Below are 17,847 nucleotides of genomic sequence, written 5' to 3' on the forward strand. Positions count from 1 at the left end.
AACTCTAGCTCTGCATGACAGAGTCAGGCAGATCCTGGGGCTCCCTGGCCACCCAGGCTAGTAGAAGCTCTCAAGCCCCAGTTTCAGTAAGAGACTATCTATGGGGAGGTGGGGGTGCAGAAGGCAGGGGTTGAGACTGATAAAGGCACATGACATGAACCCCTGGCTCCCACATGTGCACACAGTGCACTTGCACCTGCATACACAGGTATACACCCCTCCAGCACATACTCAAGACACACACATATACTAAAGCACATAAATTGCAAACAAAATCTATGCTTCTGCAAACCTACCCACCCTTAAATTTATCCCACTCTGAGCAGTGGTGGTGCACACCTTTGGTTCCAGCACTCAGGAGGCAGAGGCAGGTGGATATCTGTGAGTTTAAGGACAGCCTGGTCTACAGAGTTCCAGGACAGCCATAGCTATACAGGAAAATCTTGTCTCAAACAACAACAACAATAATAATGATAAAAATAATAAATTTTTTAAAGGAAAAAAGTAAGTTCTCAAAAAACACTATTGGGTTTGTGGGTTTTTTTTTTCTTTTGATATATCTATTTTTGTTTTGTTTTGAGTTACTCTACTGGTTCCTTAAGGCAATTATCAAACAAGATCCAAAAAAAGGAATTACCTGATATGATGCTTAGTAACAATGACATCATCAAATGACAGAAAGATTACAAAAGCACCTGGGAAGAGAACTTGTCTGCATCAAGTTGACCTGAAAGCATATCTTAGGAGATTAGAAAAGCATGTCTTAATTAATGGATTTATTAATTGTTGTGGGAAGATACTGCCTACTGTGGGTGGCATCATTCCCTAAGCAAGGGTTTCAAAACTGCGTAGGAGTGTAAAAATCCAGCTAAACACAGAGAAACAAGTATACATGTATTCATTTCTGTCTCTCTGCTCTTGACTGGTGTAATATAACTAGCTTTTTTAAATTCTTGTCTCTTCTTCACAAAGTTGGACTATAACCTGGAATTTTTAGTTAGAAAAAAACTCTCTGTCCCCTAGGTTTGTTTTCTGATAGGTATTTGCTTAAAGCAACAGACAAGAAGCTAGACACCTGACCGAAAAAAAGATCAAGGGTGAACTGGAAAAGCACATGGCTTTGCCCCAAGATGGGAGTTCAAGTTAGCCCTGTGGAGGCAGAGACCCAGAAACGCCCACTCTGGGCCTTGCACAGAAATCAGACACTCAGATATTAACTATTCCTTTATTAGGTGGTAAGGGAACTGGGAAGGTGAGGCTTGTACAGTGCAGGACCTGGGAATTCAGCTACAACAGACTGTGACCAGGTGCCATATTATAAAAACAGCCTAAAAACATTTCTATTAGGCAGTGAGGCTGAGCCAAGGGACTAACAGGAAGGGGGAGCGCCACTCCCACCTCCAGCCCTGTAGTTACACTCAGAAGTGGAATGCATACAAAATACATCTCCCCTGACATGCCCCGCCCCGTCCCCAGGCCCTAAAAGATGAGCCAGGCTCCGGGAGGTGGGCCTGGAGTGGAGGCTTTGGGCAGGAAAGACCCCTTTCCTAGTGAGCCTATAAGTCTTATCTGGAATGCAGTGAAGTGAGGAAGAAGGATGGGAAGGGGATGGAGGCTCCCAAGTGTCCCCTGACCCCAGGGGAGGGTGTGCCCAAGGCTGGCTACTTGGTACATACCAGGGCCACATACTCAGTACGCGGGACCCCAGTCATATCTGTGTACTCGGTACACAGAGTCCGGATTGGCCAAACGGGCCCACAGACTCAGCCCCACGGGGGCGCTGGAGGGATTTGCAGGGGTGGGGGGAGGGAGCAGCTCCATATATATATTTTGTAAAAAATAATAATAATAATAAGTTTGTTTAAATGAATTTGTCTCTATACAAAATGTAAAAAAGAAAAAAATAATAACTCATGTCAGAGTGTGAGAAAATGAGAAGGAAAAGGAGGAAAAAAGAAAAGGAAGGCGGGGAGAGGAATCAAGAGGAGGTCCCAGACCCCTCAGAGGGCCGAGATGGTGGGAGGTCAGCCCCTACCCACTATAAATAAAGGAAGACTGGGGGTCTGGGCTGGTGACCAACTCGGTCACACTACAAGACAGGTTCAGGAAGGCTGGTACAGAGATAAAGGGATGAAAGTAAGATTAAAAGTGGGGGGGGGGGAAGAAGCCACGGAGGGGTGTCACTTCAACACCCCTCCAAGATCCAAGAACTTAGGCCATTACCTGCCTCTTGGGGGTGACTTCTGGTTGGGGCCCCAGCTGAGTCTGGGACTGAGGGAGGGAGGGAACAGATATGGGGTGTGGCTGAGCAGGCAGGGCTCCAGCTGCTGTGGCACTGGTAGCAGTTGCTGGGCTAGGTGTTGAGTCAGACCAGTCTGAGAGAGAGGGAGGGGACGGGCTGGCCCAGTGCTCTGGGGACTCAGGAGATGGAGTCAAATAAGGATGCTCGCTGGGAACCCGCAGGAAGCGGGCCTTGGTGGGGCTGCTGTGGGTCCCTGCTGCAGGGTATTCCTCTCCATGTCCTGGAGCAGCCAGGTAAGGTGGAGGCCGCTCTTGGGGAGAAACTGGGGTTCCCGGGTTAAGCAGCTGGGGTCCCGGAGCCAGGGGCAGCAGGAATGAGGGCCCTGGAGGGGCAGGTGGAGGCAGCCGGGCCCAGTCGAGGGGAACAGCCACAGGGTTGAGCAGACCAAGGCTGAGCACACAGCCCCCAGGAGGCTGGCGCCCCAGAGGACCCGCCCGACTTGCACCCAGCTGTGCCAAGGACACAGCGGTAGCTGTGGTGGCATAGGGACCCTCCAAGGGAAAGCCTCCAGGGGAAGCAGGGGGCCCACCGAAAGGCCGTGGTGAGTCCAGCGAGTCCACCGGTGACAGTGTTACAGAGCTGTCTGCCAGGGGGCCTGGACAGGCCAGTGTCAGCTTCTTGCCTCGACCCCGAGTTCCCTGTGGCCCCACACCGGTCTTGCCAGGAGGCCTCCTGCTCTTCTTGGCCCCAGACTGCACCGCTTTGAGGCCTGGAAGGAAAGCCCCTGGTGGGCAGAGCAATGGCCCCAAGCCATGGGGACCAGCGGGACTGCGGGGGCCACTGGGCTGATCCAGCAACCGCACAATGTCCTGGTGCAGCCGCTCCTGGGCCACATCCCGAGGCAGCCTGTCCAAGTGATCTGTGATCTCCCGGTTGGCAAAATGATCCAGCAGCAGCTTGGCAGCCTCATAGCTGCCCTCACGGGCGGCCAAGAACAGTGGTGTCTCCTCCTGAGGTGAGGGAGGGGCAGAACCCACAGAGGTCAGTCACTCTGGCCAACACCTAGCTTTCTAATCCCTAGGGCAGCCTGAGAACTAAGAGTTGATACCCTAAAAATAAATGGGCCTGGGTTTGGATCCCAGCTCTGTTGAAGAAACAAGCTCTCCCTGTAGATGTCCCTGTAGCAGGCACATCCTGGCCAGGACTTACCTTAGGCACAAAATTTATTTAAAGGGGTATCAAAACTTCCCAGTCATCAAAACAAATTGCATATTGATGCAATGAGTTATAAAAGTTTTAAAAGCCAGGTGTTGGGGCTCTGCTGGTGAAACACACCTTTAATGGTTCTCTGTGAGTTCTAGTTCCAGGCTAGCCTGGTGTATAAAGTGAGTCCTTGTCTTTAAAAAAAGGAAGGGAGGGTGGGAGGAAAAGACAGAGACATGGAGAGACAGAGAGAGAGAGAGAGACAGAGACAGAGAGACAGACAGACAGAGAGGCAGAGAGAGACAGAGACAGAGAGACAGACAGAGAGACAGACAGAGACAGAGACAGACAGAGAGACAGAGACAAAGAGAACGTGAGCAGAGCCTATAATCCCAGCACTTGGGAGGCTGAGGCAGAAGACCCAACAAGAGTTTGAGGTCAGCTTCTGCTAAGGTAACCAGTAAGACCTAATCTCAAAAAGAGAAGGAAACTACTTTGTAAAGGCTGAGAATATGGCACAATGGGTAACCACACTTGTCACTCAGCCTGGTGACTTGAGTTCCATCCCTGGTACCCACATGGGCAGCTCACAACTGCCTGGAACTGCAGCTCTAGAGGAAGTCAGCACCCTCTTCTTGCTTTAAGGGTACCTGCAACTCATGTCTACATAACTACACGCACACACTATTTAAAAATAAAATACATTGGGGGCTCAGTGGTTAAGAACACTAATTGTTCTTCCAGCGGTCCTGAGTTCAACTCCCAGCAACCACATGGTGGCTCATAACCATCTGTAATGGGATCCAATGCCCTCTTCTGGTGTGTCTGAAGACAGCTACAGTGTACTCATATAAGTCTTTAAAATAAATAAATAAATAAATAAATAAAATACATCATGAAAAAAATAGCCAGACATGAGAGCATACACCAGCATTTAGGTAGTAGAAATATAAGAATTGTGAGTTCAAGGCCAACCTGAGGTAGGAAGCCAATCTCAAAAAGAAAGAAAGAAGGAAAGAAAAAAAGAAAGTTATACATATTTCATTTATATATAATTTTCATGTATATATTATTTATATATAATATACGCATAAACATATATATTATGTATATTTTTTTTAAAGGAAGGGTCAGTGACATGGGTTCACAGATCAAGGTGGCTGATGACCCAAGTCAAGCAACAGGACCTAATCAGCAGAAGGGAGCTGACTCCTGTAAGCCGTCTCCTGACCACCACACACTTAATATGTAACAGATAAGGTAGATTATGGGCCGGCCCTTTGGCAAGTTTTCTCACAGTCACCCTAACACTTCCCTTTCCCCGAGACTCTGCTGAGTGCCTGACAAATGAGTAAGCTTGCTGAAGCTCAGCTGGAGTGGACACTACTGTTTCTGCAGTCACATTGGGGACACTGAGCTCAAGGTCACACAGTGACCACTACAGAGTGTTTCCTTTGCTCTGCTCTCACAGCCTTCAGGCCAGAGTCCCACTCCTGAAAGCCGACTGCACGCAAGATGGATGCCACCAACATACAAGGCCTGTAGCACTACTGGCCCAAGGGCTCACCTTGCTGTCCTGCATGTCCTTGTTGGCTCCATTTTTCAGCAGAGCCAAGGTAGCCTCCACGTTGTTCACGGCTGCAGCCCAGTGTAAGGCCGATTTCCCTGTAAGGAGATGAACAGCAGAGTCATGTCAGGTTCTCCATTACAGGACAGGCAGAAGTGTGTAGAAATGGTCTGGCAGGGGCTGGAGAGATGGCTCAGTGGTTAGTGCACTGGCTGCTCTTCCAGAGGAGCTGAGTTTAATTCTCAACAACCACATGTTGGCTCACAACCATCTGTAATGGGATCCGATGCCCTCTTCTCGTGTGTCTGAAGACAGCTACAGTGTATAGTATACATAAAATAAATAAATCTGGGAGGGAGGGAGAGACAGACAGACAGACAGACAGACAGAAACAGAGGAAGAGAGGGAGAGAGAGAAGGAGAGAGAAAGAGAGAGGAACAGAGGAAGAGAGGGAGAGAGAGAGGGAGAGACATGGAGGGACAGAGAGAGAAGAAAAGAAAAATGGGCTGGCAGCACGAAGGACAGTTGCAGGCACACCCTGAGTATCTGAGCTCCTATGGGTAGGTCTGAGTATGTACAGAACTATAGCACTCCTCGGACCAAGGAGTGCCCTCTGCATGAGTGTGCATGTTAAACTGATTCAAAACAACCTAGGACCAACAAGATGACTCAGTGGGCAAAGGTGCTTACTGTACACACCTGAAGGCCTGAGTTCTAGCCCCAAAACCCACATAAGAGGGAATTTCAGCAATAACAAAATAAACAACTCATCACTAAAACTGAAACTCTTGTCTTCCAAGGATACCATCAAGGAAATAGAGACTGGCTAAAAGCATTTGCTGTTCTATCATGAAAATTGGAATGTATAGACCTGTGTGTGTGTGTGTGTGTGTGTGTGTGTGTGTGTGTGTGTAGGGGTGATTTGTTGCATGTGTGTCTGTGCACCTAGTGTCCACAGAGGCAATAAAGAGCATCAGATTATCAGATTCTCTGGCACTGGAATTGTACATGGTTGTGAACCATCCTGTGGGTGTTGGGAATCGAACCCAGGTTCTCTGGAAGAGCAGTCATCTGGGATCCGATGCCCTCTTCTGGTGTGTCTGAAGACAGCTGCAGTGTACTCATATACATAAAATAAATTAACTAATCTTTTTTAAAAAGTTAAAAAAAAAAAAAAAAGACAAAGTCTCAAGTATCCTAGGCTGGCCTATAACTCACTATGCAGCTAAAGATGATTGAATTTCTGATCCTCCTGACTCCACATAGGCCCTGAGCACTGGGATTACAGGCTTGCCTAATATTAACTTGCCTGATTTTATGTGGTGGTAGAGAATGAACCTGGCGGGGTTAGTTCGTCAACTAAGCTATATCCCTGGTCCAAGATTTTAAACATTGAATGAACTAAAAGAAAACTTAGCTCTTCCTTTGTCCAAGCTAGTTTTCAAGTGCCCAACAGCCACAAGTGGCCAGTAGCAGCCAAACCAGACTGAGCCAACAAGTATTTCTTCCAGTCCTCAGAGAGAGTTCCAGTGAGCACCACTGAGCGACAGTCACTCTCAGCTGTCAGGATCTAATGCATACCAAGAGCTTCTTAGAGCCACCGTATCTTTCTGCAGAATGCTGGTGCAGCCAGGTGTCCAGTTGTATTCAACTCATATGAATCTGATGCAAAAGTTTTCCTCCTGCAGCTGTGTCTCTCAATGGTCCCCATTAAGCTGTTCAGTTATTACCCTGTGACTTGCGTTCTGGATCCTTCCCAACTCTTAAGTGCTATCATGACCCCCTGGATGGACCCTCTTCTGAGGCACTCTGACGGCTGCTCCCCTCGTCCCCCTTCTGTCAGTCTTAAAGCAGTTACAGAGAGATAGTGCCCCCAACCCCTAACAGCAGTCCGGATGACATCTAAGGGGGGGCTAATGGGCCATGAATCATCTAAGTCACCCCTCTTCTTGCTCAGACTCAGGACTCAGAACTGAAACAACTGGACTGAAGCCTCTTTTGCATCAGTGAACTTCTCTGTGTCACCAGGTCAAATCAGCTGAACACCCTCTAGAAGCGAGACAACTCCTTGACTGATCCGGTACTCCACAGTTAAGAAGGACTAGCTCCGACTGCTGCTAAGGATGGGCCCTGTGCCCTCCTGGAGCAACGCTGCTGTCATGCCAACAAATGCTGTCTGGTTTGAAACGGGGCCTAAAGACACAGGGACCAGACAAAAATGCCTTCTGGTTTCCTCCCACTCTGGCTCCTCCCTGGATGACCCCTTTCCTCCTCATATCATCATACTTATGTTTTCACCCTGTCTTCTAAATGCTTTACTTACTGAACCCAAACAAAAATTTCCACGCACACTTCCCAGTGGCTCTCAGCCCACAACAGCCCCATTGGTTCCTAACACATCTGCCAAAGGACTGTTTAGATGCTGTGTAGAAACGGGACCGTCATCTCTTTCACCCCAGGCCAGATCTTGCCCTGCATTTTTTTATATCCTCTCAGAATTAGGACCAATTCTCTGATGAAGGACTACACTTCCCAGCTTCCCTTGTGGACTACAAAAGTCATTTTCTCTCCTATAAGAGGCCACATCCCATCTTCCCCATAGGCATTTTGGCCATTCACACATGCCAGTGACTAAATGCCCTCAGTCTCACCTCAAGTCAGATCAGGCCTTTCTGCCTTTGTTCTCTCTATAGCTGCCTTTTAAAAATCAGCTAACATCAACCATGAATGACCCCCAACCTCAAGGTCACTTGCCTGTCACAGTGGTCTTAGACTACTTTGGAGAGACATCAGCTGGCCTTCAGTTGAATTCAAATCACCATGTAGAAAGCTGGGGGTGTCTGAGTTTGCTGAGGCCCACCAACGCAAAGCTGCTTCTTAAACAGAACCTGAGTTCTAGTTCCAGTCCTTGGTGGAAGCTCAACATGCTACTTAAAAGTCTTTTTAAAAAGGTCTTAAAAGGACTGTCTCCTTTAAGTGTTAATTCAGGGAGCTGTGAAGATAGCTCAGTGGTTAAGAGTACTGGCTGATCTTCCAGAAGACTCAGGTTCAGTCCCCAGCACCCACATAACAGATCACAACTGTCTGTAACTCCAGTTTCAGAGGATCTGGCGCCCTCTTCTGGCCTGTGTGGGCACTGCATGCATGGGGTGCACAGATACACATGCAGGCAAAACACCCTACACATAAAATAAACATAAATTATTTTTTAAAGGTATCCCAATAGAGCCTGTTAATTATCTGTCCAGGAGTCTGCCTTTGTCCCTCCAAGAAATCTGAGTCACCTGAAAACATGCTAAGGACAGGAGAGGACTAATTATCCCCTTAATTTTTCCTTCTTAGGAGCCCCTCCCTCAAAGCAGTTGCTTGCCCGATTTTCCTGCCACTCTGCAGCCTGCCAGCTTTTCTGAATATTTTTTTCTTTTTCTGTATATGCATTGTTGTGTGTGAGTGTGTGTGAGTGTGTGTGTGTGTGTGTGTGTGTGTGTGTGTGTGCTCTTCTCTTTCAGATACTGGCTAAAGCCTGGACACGAGCCCTCACTTGTCTCTGAAGCTCACATCTCCCTTAGCTCCCACCAGGCTGCTGCTTTCCGGCCCCATCTCAGAAGACATGACTTTATCTTCCCCTTCTCTGTTCCGAGGAGACTGACAGTTTGCTTGCTCTCTTTCTTTTCTATCAAACTCTAATCTAACTGTGTTTGAGCTTCCTTCTGAGACCATTCCTGAATCCTTTTATTGTTGAAACAAAGGATGCAGGAAAGAAGCCCACCCTTCTCAGTAACAGAAGAGCTGAGATGCTCCTGGGGATGCTGTCCCACATGCAGGAGTGCACAGCACAGACCTTTACCCAACACAACAGACCAAGAATCACCCACACATAGACGTCCACACTGATGACGTCTGTGTCTTAGAGTGTCTACAGCTGTGTGAGGCCTTGCAAACAGGGACAGCTTGTTGTGACCCTTGCTCATGAGAGACCCAAGACAAGCAGGCCACGACCAGGCAACTGCCCCCACAGATCACCACAGTTTACCCCACCATCTAGCAGGTAGCAGGAGAGTCCATTTCCTTAACAAAGCAGCTAGACAGGCTTGAGGTGCAGCACAGTGAGAAGCAAGTCCGGTTAGTGTGAGCAGAGCAGGACCTTTCAGCCCCAGTTGATGAAGAAGTGTCCTGTTGGGGGATGCCTTATGCACTGTGTGTTTATTTATATGCGGATTTCTGTTCCCAGAGATCTGGTTACAGTCCAGACTTTGGTATGACTTGGTATTTTGTAAATAATTGTTCTGCTCACCTCCTGGTTGGTTAAACAAAGAGCTGAATAGCCTGTAGCTGGGCAGGAGAGCAAAGGGTGGCACTTCCATGCCAGGACAGGAAAGAGTCTCAGGTGGGACAGGAGTGAAGGTGGTGCCAGAGCAAGACTAGGATGACAGGGAATGGGCCACAGTGGAGTGTGCCCACCAGCACTGTCTACAATGGAGTGTTACTCAGCCTAGGTGCCCACCAACACTGTCTACAATGGAGTGTTACTCAATCAAAACAAATTAAGGAACTGAGCTGAATCTGGTAACAAATGTCTAACTTGGGAAACAGAGGCAGGAGGACTCAAATTTCAAGATCTTTAGCTACATAGTGAGTTCAAGGCCAGCCTAGCTGGCATGAGACCCTGTCTCAAAAGTGGGGGGGAGTCAAATTAAACAGTCTTCAAGAAATTGATGCCGGGTGGTGGTGGCGCACACCTTTAATCCTAGCACTTGGGAGGCAGGCGGATTTCTGAGTTCGAGGCCAGCCTGGTCTATAGAGTGAGTTCCAGGACAGCCAGGGCTACACAGAGAAACCCTGTCTCGAAAAATCAAAAAAAAGAAAAAAAAAAAGAAAAAAGAAAAGAAAAGAAAGAAAAGAAATTGATAAAACTGGAGAACATAACGGTAAGTGAAATAAGTCAGACTCAAAGAGAAGCACTTCAGGTTTGATCAAGAAACTCAATATGTGGACCCTAGAAAGAAGCACAGGCAGAAGGGGAGGAAGAGGGGTGTCACATGTGAAAGTTGGGTAGACTTATAGGAGGAGGGGATGGGGTCAAGGAGATGGGGGAGGGGGAAGGAAGGGAAGGGAAGGAAGGGGAAAGGAGGGAAGGGGAAGGGAGGGAAGGAGTATGTGTTAGGGAGTCTACATCTTTTCTGAACTAGAGGCACCCTGTGGGTCCTGTTCCATCCGTGTGGGAGCCCTGTGTGCATACAGAAACATATGCTTGCTGTCGGCATAGGTGTGAGTTCACATTAAGAAAGCAGCAGCACTCACAGGCCTCACCCTCCCCTCCTCAGCACTTACCAAGCTCGTCCACGGCATTGACGTCGGCATGGCTGGCAATAAGCTCTTCCACCATGCCCTCCACTGCCAGGCGGGCTGCCAGGATCAGTGCGGTAGAGCCATCTGCCATTCGGGCATCCAGGTCAGTGGAGCGGTTCCTGATGAGAATCTAACAACAACAAAAGCCATGGCAGGACATCATGCCAAGGGAAAGGAGTGTACAGCACCCAGAGGGCCGCAAACACCACAGCTTTGGAACCCATGAGCTACAGATATTTCCTGACTTAAAATGAGGTGACATCCCTGCAAAGCACATTGTAAATCAGAAATATGCTCTTTCAAACTGGATTTAAATGACAGTGTGATGTGGCAGGCCAGGGAGATGGCTCAGGGGACAAGCACCTGACTTCAGAGCCCAAAGTCCACATAAAAAGCCAGACTTGGCCCTGTGTGAATATAACCCCAGGGCTGTGTGGGAGAAGACAAGAGGATCAAGAGGGCTTGCTGGCCACCAGCTTAACTCCAGGCTCACTGATGGGTTCTGTCCCGAAAGATTAGGTGAAGCATGATAGAGCAGAGCATCCAACAGCCTCCTCTGGCTTCTGCAAGCTGGACGAATGGCATGTGCACACACAGGTGCACATATGCCACATAAACACACACAAACGTACAACATCACACACACACACATCAAATGAATGTAATTTAAATGATACTTAAAAAAAAAAATCTATTCAGTGTTAGTGGTGCATGCCTTTAATCCCAGCACTCTGGAGGCAGAGACAAATGGATCTCTCTGAGTTCAAGGCCAGCCTGGTCTACAGAGTAAGTTCCAGGACAGCCAAGGCTATACAGAGAAACCCTGTCCTGGAAAAAAAAAACAAAATCTAGGTAAGACACTACCTATTCCTGATAGGCAATGTGCCCCAGATATTCTTATTTCCAAATGACAAAAGCTGTGCAAGACAGACCAGATCTCAGATCTAGGTGTGTCTGATCCCCACCCAGCAGCTCTGAAGAGACAGGCCTGTCTCACCTGGAAGACACCCTGAGCATCAGCTGTCACTGCAGTGTGCAGAGGGGTGCGGCCCGAATGATCCTGGGCATTGGTGTCCGCCCCAGCATCCAGCAGTCGCTTGGCTGCATCTGCTCGAGCGTAGCGGGCAGCCAAATGCAGGGCGGTTTCGCCAGTTCGGTCGGTTCGTGCCCCAAGCTGGGCCCCTTGGCAGATGAGATCTGATATAATGCTGGCTGGTGTGTCATCCGCCTCATCCTCCTCGGCTGGCACTGGCTCCAGGGCTCCCCCACAGAAGGAGGCCAACATAAGTGGGGTGAAGCCATCTGCAGGGACCAGTAGTGTGTCACAGGCATAGGGGTCTTCCTGGGGCAAGTGTCAGGGGCATTGTACTAGTCGCAGCTGGGACACATAGCACCACAGACATTGGTAAATTCTCCCAACTGCAAAGATTACTTAATTTATCACAAAACTGATCCCAGGAAGCCGAGAGCTTAGAATAAAGGGTAAGGGTACCACCTTTTTCCCTAGTTTTCCTTCTCATGCATTTCTGAGTAGCAAGCCCTACTTAGACCAGACAGGGACTGGTTTATGTGCATATTATAGGCCCTAGCCACATTGACTGGTCCAAGAATAAGTACATGGTTCTAGTCCACCCTGTCAGAACTATTCTGAGACTTTCCTAACAAGCTGAAGCTAAGGGGGTTGGGTCGGGATGGAAGGGGGCGGATTCAGGAGCTTGGTGGATAAAGACGCTGTGGAAAAACCAGACAGCATGAATGTGATCCCTAGGACCCAGACTGAGATAGGAGATAACCAACTCCAGTAAGGGGTCTTCTGACATCTGAGTGCACTAATACACACAAATAGATATGATTTTTAAATAAATCACTGCTGGGTATGATGGCATACACATTTAATTCCAACACTGGGTGGGGGGGACAGAGGCAGGGGGATTTCTATCAGGGGGATCGCAACCTGATCTACATAATGAGTTCCAAGATAGCCAGGGCTATATAGTGAAATCTTATATAAAAGAATAACAAGAAAGAGGAGGGTGAGGAGGAAGAAAAAGAGGATTAGGAAGAGGAAGGAAGAGGAGGAGGAGGAAGAAGAAGAGGAGGAGAAGAAGCCAGGCAGAGGTGGTACTGGAACAACCCTTTAATCCCAGTAATCTGGAGGCTGAGGTGGGCAGATCTCTGTGAGTTTGAAGCCAGCCTGGTCTACAGAATAAGTTCCAGGACAGCCAGGGCTGCACAGAGAAACCCTGTCTCAGTGGGGGAAAAGAAAAGAAGTGGAAGAGGACAAGGAGAAGAGAAGTAGGAGGAAGAGGAGAGAGGAAAGAGGAAATGAAGGAAGGAAGGAAAGAAGGAAGGGAGGGAGGGAGGGAGGGAGGGAGGGAAGAAACAAAGAAAGAAAGAGCGAGCTGGGGGTGGGGGAGCAAACACCTTTAGTCCCAGTACTCAAGAGGCAGAAGTAGGTGGATCTCAGAGTTTAAGGCCAGCCTGGTCTACAGAGTGAGTTCCAGGACAGCCAGGACTACACAGAGAAACCCTGTCTTGAAAAACAAAAGAAAAAGAAAAAGAAGAAGAAGAAGGAGGAGGAGGAGGAGGAGGAGGAGGAGGAAATCTTAATCTCATTTAAAAAAAAAAAAAAGTCCAGGATCCAAATATCCTCAAGGTTTTCAGTTGCATGCCAGCTCACATTCTGTTTTACTTTTCATGATGTTCTAATCACTTACAACCTAAAGTCTGGCTTAACACACACACCAAGTACAGAGCACAGACACTCCCAGAATCCCTGTACGTGATGTTGTAGGTAGGACCAAGGAGGGCCTCTTTGGGGAGGGACACTCACCAGGCCCACGGACGTTGACATCCATGCCGTCTGCATCTGCATCTCCCTGAGGTGGAGTCAACGCCATGGCTGGGGCCACACGGATATCAGCAGCAACCAGGTGGTGTTGGGTCCACTGACGACAGTCCACAGGCTCCTCAGCCCCCATGCCTGGCTCCTCTACCTGGAGGGACGCAGATACAGGCTCTCATCTCCCACTCGGTGGTGGGAGACGAAGTACCAGAAAGGGGTGGACATTCCCACAGGTGTTGCTGATGAAGCTGTATCCAGGTATAGGAGACCAAGAACAACAGGTAAATGTACCTGCAGATTAAATGTGACTCTCCACACATCGCCATGGCACACTAACCCCACACACACCAACTTGTGCACATATACACAAAAATAAATATTTAGCTGGGTGGCGGTGGGGCACACCTTTAATCCCAGCACTCTAGAGGCAGAAGTAGTCAGATCTCTGAGTTCGAGGCCAGCCTTGGCTACAGAGTGAAATCCTGGGCAGCCTACGCTACAGAGAGAAACCCTGTCTCAAAAACAACAAAAACAAAAACAAACAAAAAAAAAATATTTTTTAAAAGAAAGAAAGATATTTTTAATTAAATTATCAAAACAAGAGATAGCTTGCCACCAAGCCTTGTGACCCGAGTTTGATCCCTGGAATCCACACAGTGGAAAGAGAATAACTCCCACAGTTGTCCCCTGACCCCTACACTCATAATGTGGTTCACATGCCACCACACAAAATAATAAGTGAATGTAAATGTTTTAAATTAATAAAATAAAGCTGCTGTGGTGACATACTCCTGTAATCTAGCACTCAGGAGGCTGAGGCGGGGTAAGTAGTCTGAAACCAGTTTGACCTACATGTTAAGACTCTCAAAAACAAAAAGAACTGGTGGCGCACGATTAACACCACCAGCCCTTGGAAGGCAGAGGCAGGTGGATCTCTATGAATTTCAAGCAGTCTGGTTTGTACAGTCAGTTCTAGGCCAGCACGGTGCATGCTGAGCCTGATGACCTGATGACTGTTATGAATTGTAATGTAAACATCTGTGTTTTTCAATGGTCTTCAGTAACCCCTGTAAAAGGGTTATTCGACACCCCCCAAGGGTTCACAACCCACAGGTTAGGAGCTACTGCTCTAGGGTAACCCTAGGCAGATCTGGGAGCAGGAATCTGTGTGAGGAGGAACCAGATGGAGAAGGGGAACTCCCATCCACCCAGGGAACCCATGGCAAATCTCTGTTCCTCCTAACACATCAACAGAGCCACATTAAGAAGAAAATGAGCTCACACAGATGAGGTAATTATCTGGGGCTGAGGCAATAAAGAGAAGAGAGACTTCCCTGGGCTCTCCAGCTGACCAGGGAGTCCCAACTTGGATCCCTGAAGGAAAAAGTCAGAGAAGCAGGTAATACCTTCAGTCTCTTGGCCTCTGGGCATTCTGAGTCATTCCAGTCTGTGGCCACCTCCCCCATCAGACTCTCACCCTTGGCCATGTTCCTTGGAGAAAACAGGAAGAAAAAGACGTGAGAAAGTACACTAGAGACATCTGGCATGGGAGGACTTAGGGCTCAGTTCAAGCAGAGGTCATAGGGCAGGTCAGGGGTCAGGAAGTGAGGAGGGGTCCTGGGTTGCTGACAAAGATTCCAATGATGAATTGAAGGATAGAGATGAAGTTGCAGAAATCATGTCAGGTGGCAATCAAAATGTTTTCTTTTTTCATCTGTGTGTGCACGTGTGTGTTTTGGGTGCACAGGTGTGCATGTAAGTGTACAGGTCTGAGGTTGATAAACAGGAGACATCTTCAATCTCTCCTCAGTCTTGGTCATCGAGGCAGGGTCTCTCAATCAAACCTAGAGCTCACTGATATGACTAGTCAACTTGTTCTAGGGAATAGGACTCCACCTTCCAGGTCAGGCTGCTGTGTCCACTGAACGCCATAGGATTTACGGCCTTTATACAGGTTCTAGGGATCCCAACGCTGGTCTTCACACCTGCTCAGCAATCACTTAAAATACTGAGCCACACCTCAAGTTTGAGGTGGCCAAAATCTTAAGGTGAACTCAGTGTCGGGAGTGGATACATGAGAACGGATGAGGCAAACTGCAGGGGACAGAGGAAGCTATCCATCCTCTCAAGCTCATGGAAGAGGAGTTATTCTCATGACAAACAGGACAACCAGGATTGAAACGTCATGATGAGGAGACAGGAGTCATAGTGTCATAGGGAAGGGGTAAGATCAGAATATGGCTATAGGTATTGAGAGCTCAGTCAAGTTGAAGGCTTGGGATTGAGGACCACAGGGGAATTAACACAGGATTGGGTGGAAACAGGGGTCTGAGGTCAAAGGTGCAGGTGGGTTGAAACCAGAGATGATTCAGGAACCATCACGATACATACAGACCTCCTGGACAAGGACAGGTTGAAATGACAAAAGTCTTGAGGTCAGCAGTCACACGGGAATGAATACGGATGAATTTTGTGAGGCTAGTTCAGGATGGGGTCGGGGAAAGATATGAATCAGGAAATGCATAGAAATAGAAAATCAAGTCAAGAGTCAGGGGTCGGGGCAATCCCCGGGGATCACAGGGTCATAGGTCAAGAGGATTAACACTGAGGCACCAGATGGAGTCTGTAGTTAAAGTGAGGCTGGGGTCGGAGGTTGAAATATGACCGAAGTGGGTACGATCCAGAGCTTGCAAGGCCCCATCATTGGGGATACAGAGCAGATGAAGTTCTTACTTCATGCCCAATGCATCTTGTCCCACAGGCTCCCTCCTGCCCTTGTGGCCAGCAGCTATGTCCTTGTGCAGTGCAAAACCCTCAGGGAACCAGAGGGTGCTGTGCTCTCGCTTGCGCCGGGCAACCATGACACCCAGGATGAAGATGACCAGAAGAAAGACGGCCCCTGCCACCAGCAGCGGCAGCAGCGGCACGCTCTGCTCTGGCGGCTCCAGTGGTTCTCCTGTGGGATGGAAGCAGCAGCAGATGAGCCTTCAGCCAAGTGGCAGCACAGGAGCAAGCACAGGGTCTCATTCATGGGTGATGCACAGCATAAGCAGGGCTGCAGCCATGGAGCTGGGCTACAGCTAAGGCTTTCGTTTTAAGTGGCTCTTAACTGCGGGGCTGACTTAGCTATGGACAGGGCTTCAGCCATACTATAGGAATCAACCACACCCTGGGGCTACATGCTCTAAAGTCCCTCTTCCCACCTTACCTCGGACATCCCGAAGTGGGTATGGGAAATCAAGTCGCTCCACTGCTGACAAGGCTCCCAGGTAGTCAGCAGCACTCTGGGCATCAGGGAAGCAGTGGTCGTGCTCGGCCGACTGCAGACAGAGGCGGTTGTCAATCTCCAGCATCACTACAGAGCTGCGGGAACAGAGGGACCCAAAGGGTCAACACTTGTCTATAGCATCCTAGACACCCGACCTCAGAGAGCCACTTCCGTCTCCACTCCAAGTCTCTACCACCCATCCAACTCTCAGCTGACATCCAAACCCACTGTCTCTCTCAACAGGTATTTTGGTCACCAGTGTCCCAAAGCTATGAATTCAATAATGGTGGAATCTTTGGTGTGGCCCTTTGCAGGGACAGTGTACCATGCCACAGATTCTCTAAAAGCTTGCTTTTTCTCCTCTGTCCTCTTTTGTGGTTGTGATGGTTTGTGTATGTTCGGCCCAGGGAGTGGCAGGATTAGAAGGTGTGGCCCTGTTGGAGTAGGTGTGTCACTGTGGGAGTGGGTTATAAATCTCTCATTCTAGCTGCCTGGAAGTCATTAGCTGCTAGCAGCCTTCAAATGAAGACGTAGAACTCTCAGCTACTCCTGGATGCTGCCATGTTCCTGCCTTGATGATAATGGACTGAACCAGTGAACCTGTAAGCCAGCTCTAATTAAATGTTGTTCTTATAAGAGTTGCCATGGTGTCTGCTCACAGCAGTAAAACCCTGACTAAGACAGTGCTGTTGGAGAGGAACTCGGGGCCTCGAATGTACAAGGCAGGTACTCTGCCACTGAGTCACATTCTCTAGTGTCCCTCAGTCCTTAGGTCTCTCTGATCCTCAGATTTCTTCATCTTTCTCCTGCTTCCTTGACTCTCCCTCTTTCCTTCAAATGGCCTCCAATACCCAGTTGTCTTATATGTGGCTTCAGCCCTCAGTCATCTCCTTGGGTTCCTCCCCATACCTCCAGACCCCCCAAGAATAGCAAGCTCCAAGATGGTCCCTGCTTAACACCATGTGTCCTCATCACTAAGCCACTTGAGCCAAGAAAGGACCCATCACCTCACCCATCTCCTTGACTTCTACCTGCATCCAATCAAAACCTACAAACCACAAATCTCTAAAGTCCAGCCCTCCTTTCCTTGTCAGGGCCCAATCCTCAGGCCCCGGTCCACCCTCAACAAATGCCTCTTCCACTTCAGGTTCCGCTGCCATGTCACCAGTGAGCAAGTTCTACAACCATCATGAGATGAGGGGGAAAGAGAAAGAAGAGAGGGAGTGTCAGGGGTGACAGTGTATGCCTGTAATCCTGGTACTTGGGAGGCCAAGGTAGGAGAACCATGAGTTCAAAGCCAACCTAGGCTACAGATTGAATTTCAGGTCAGTGCCTATAAAACACAAATAAAACAAAGAACAAGAAGAAAATAA

General features: G+C 48.6%; 1 protein-coding gene across 1 annotated transcript in view; it reads right to left on the reverse strand.

Annotated features, from left to right (window-relative positions):
- Positions 1-1,211: 1,211 nt before the first annotated feature.
- The window catches only part of Notch3 (notch receptor 3), a 41,356-nt gene continuing 24,720 nt past the window's right edge, over positions 1,212-17,847 (reverse strand). The window contains exons 26-33 of the mRNA XM_076919637.1: positions 16,415-16,569; positions 15,940-16,162; positions 14,613-14,697; positions 13,195-13,357; positions 11,359-11,663; positions 10,344-10,491; positions 5,013-5,110; positions 1,212-3,252 (exon numbers count right to left, since the gene is read on the reverse strand). Coding sequence (XP_076775752.1) covers positions 2,212-3,252; positions 5,013-5,110; positions 10,344-10,491; positions 11,359-11,663; positions 13,195-13,357; positions 14,613-14,697; positions 15,940-16,162; positions 16,415-16,569 — 2,218 coding nt within the window. The 3' untranslated portion in view covers positions 1,212-2,211. The remainder of the gene's footprint in view (positions 3,253-5,012; positions 5,111-10,343; positions 10,492-11,358; positions 11,664-13,194; positions 13,358-14,612; positions 14,698-15,939; positions 16,163-16,414; positions 16,570-17,847) is intronic.

Source organism: Arvicanthis niloticus, chromosome 22 (genome assembly GCF_011762505.2).
Source record: "Arvicanthis niloticus isolate mArvNil1 chromosome 22, mArvNil1.pat.X, whole genome shotgun sequence".
In the NCBI taxonomy this organism is placed as follows: domain Eukaryota; kingdom Metazoa; phylum Chordata; class Mammalia; order Rodentia; family Muridae; genus Arvicanthis; species Arvicanthis niloticus.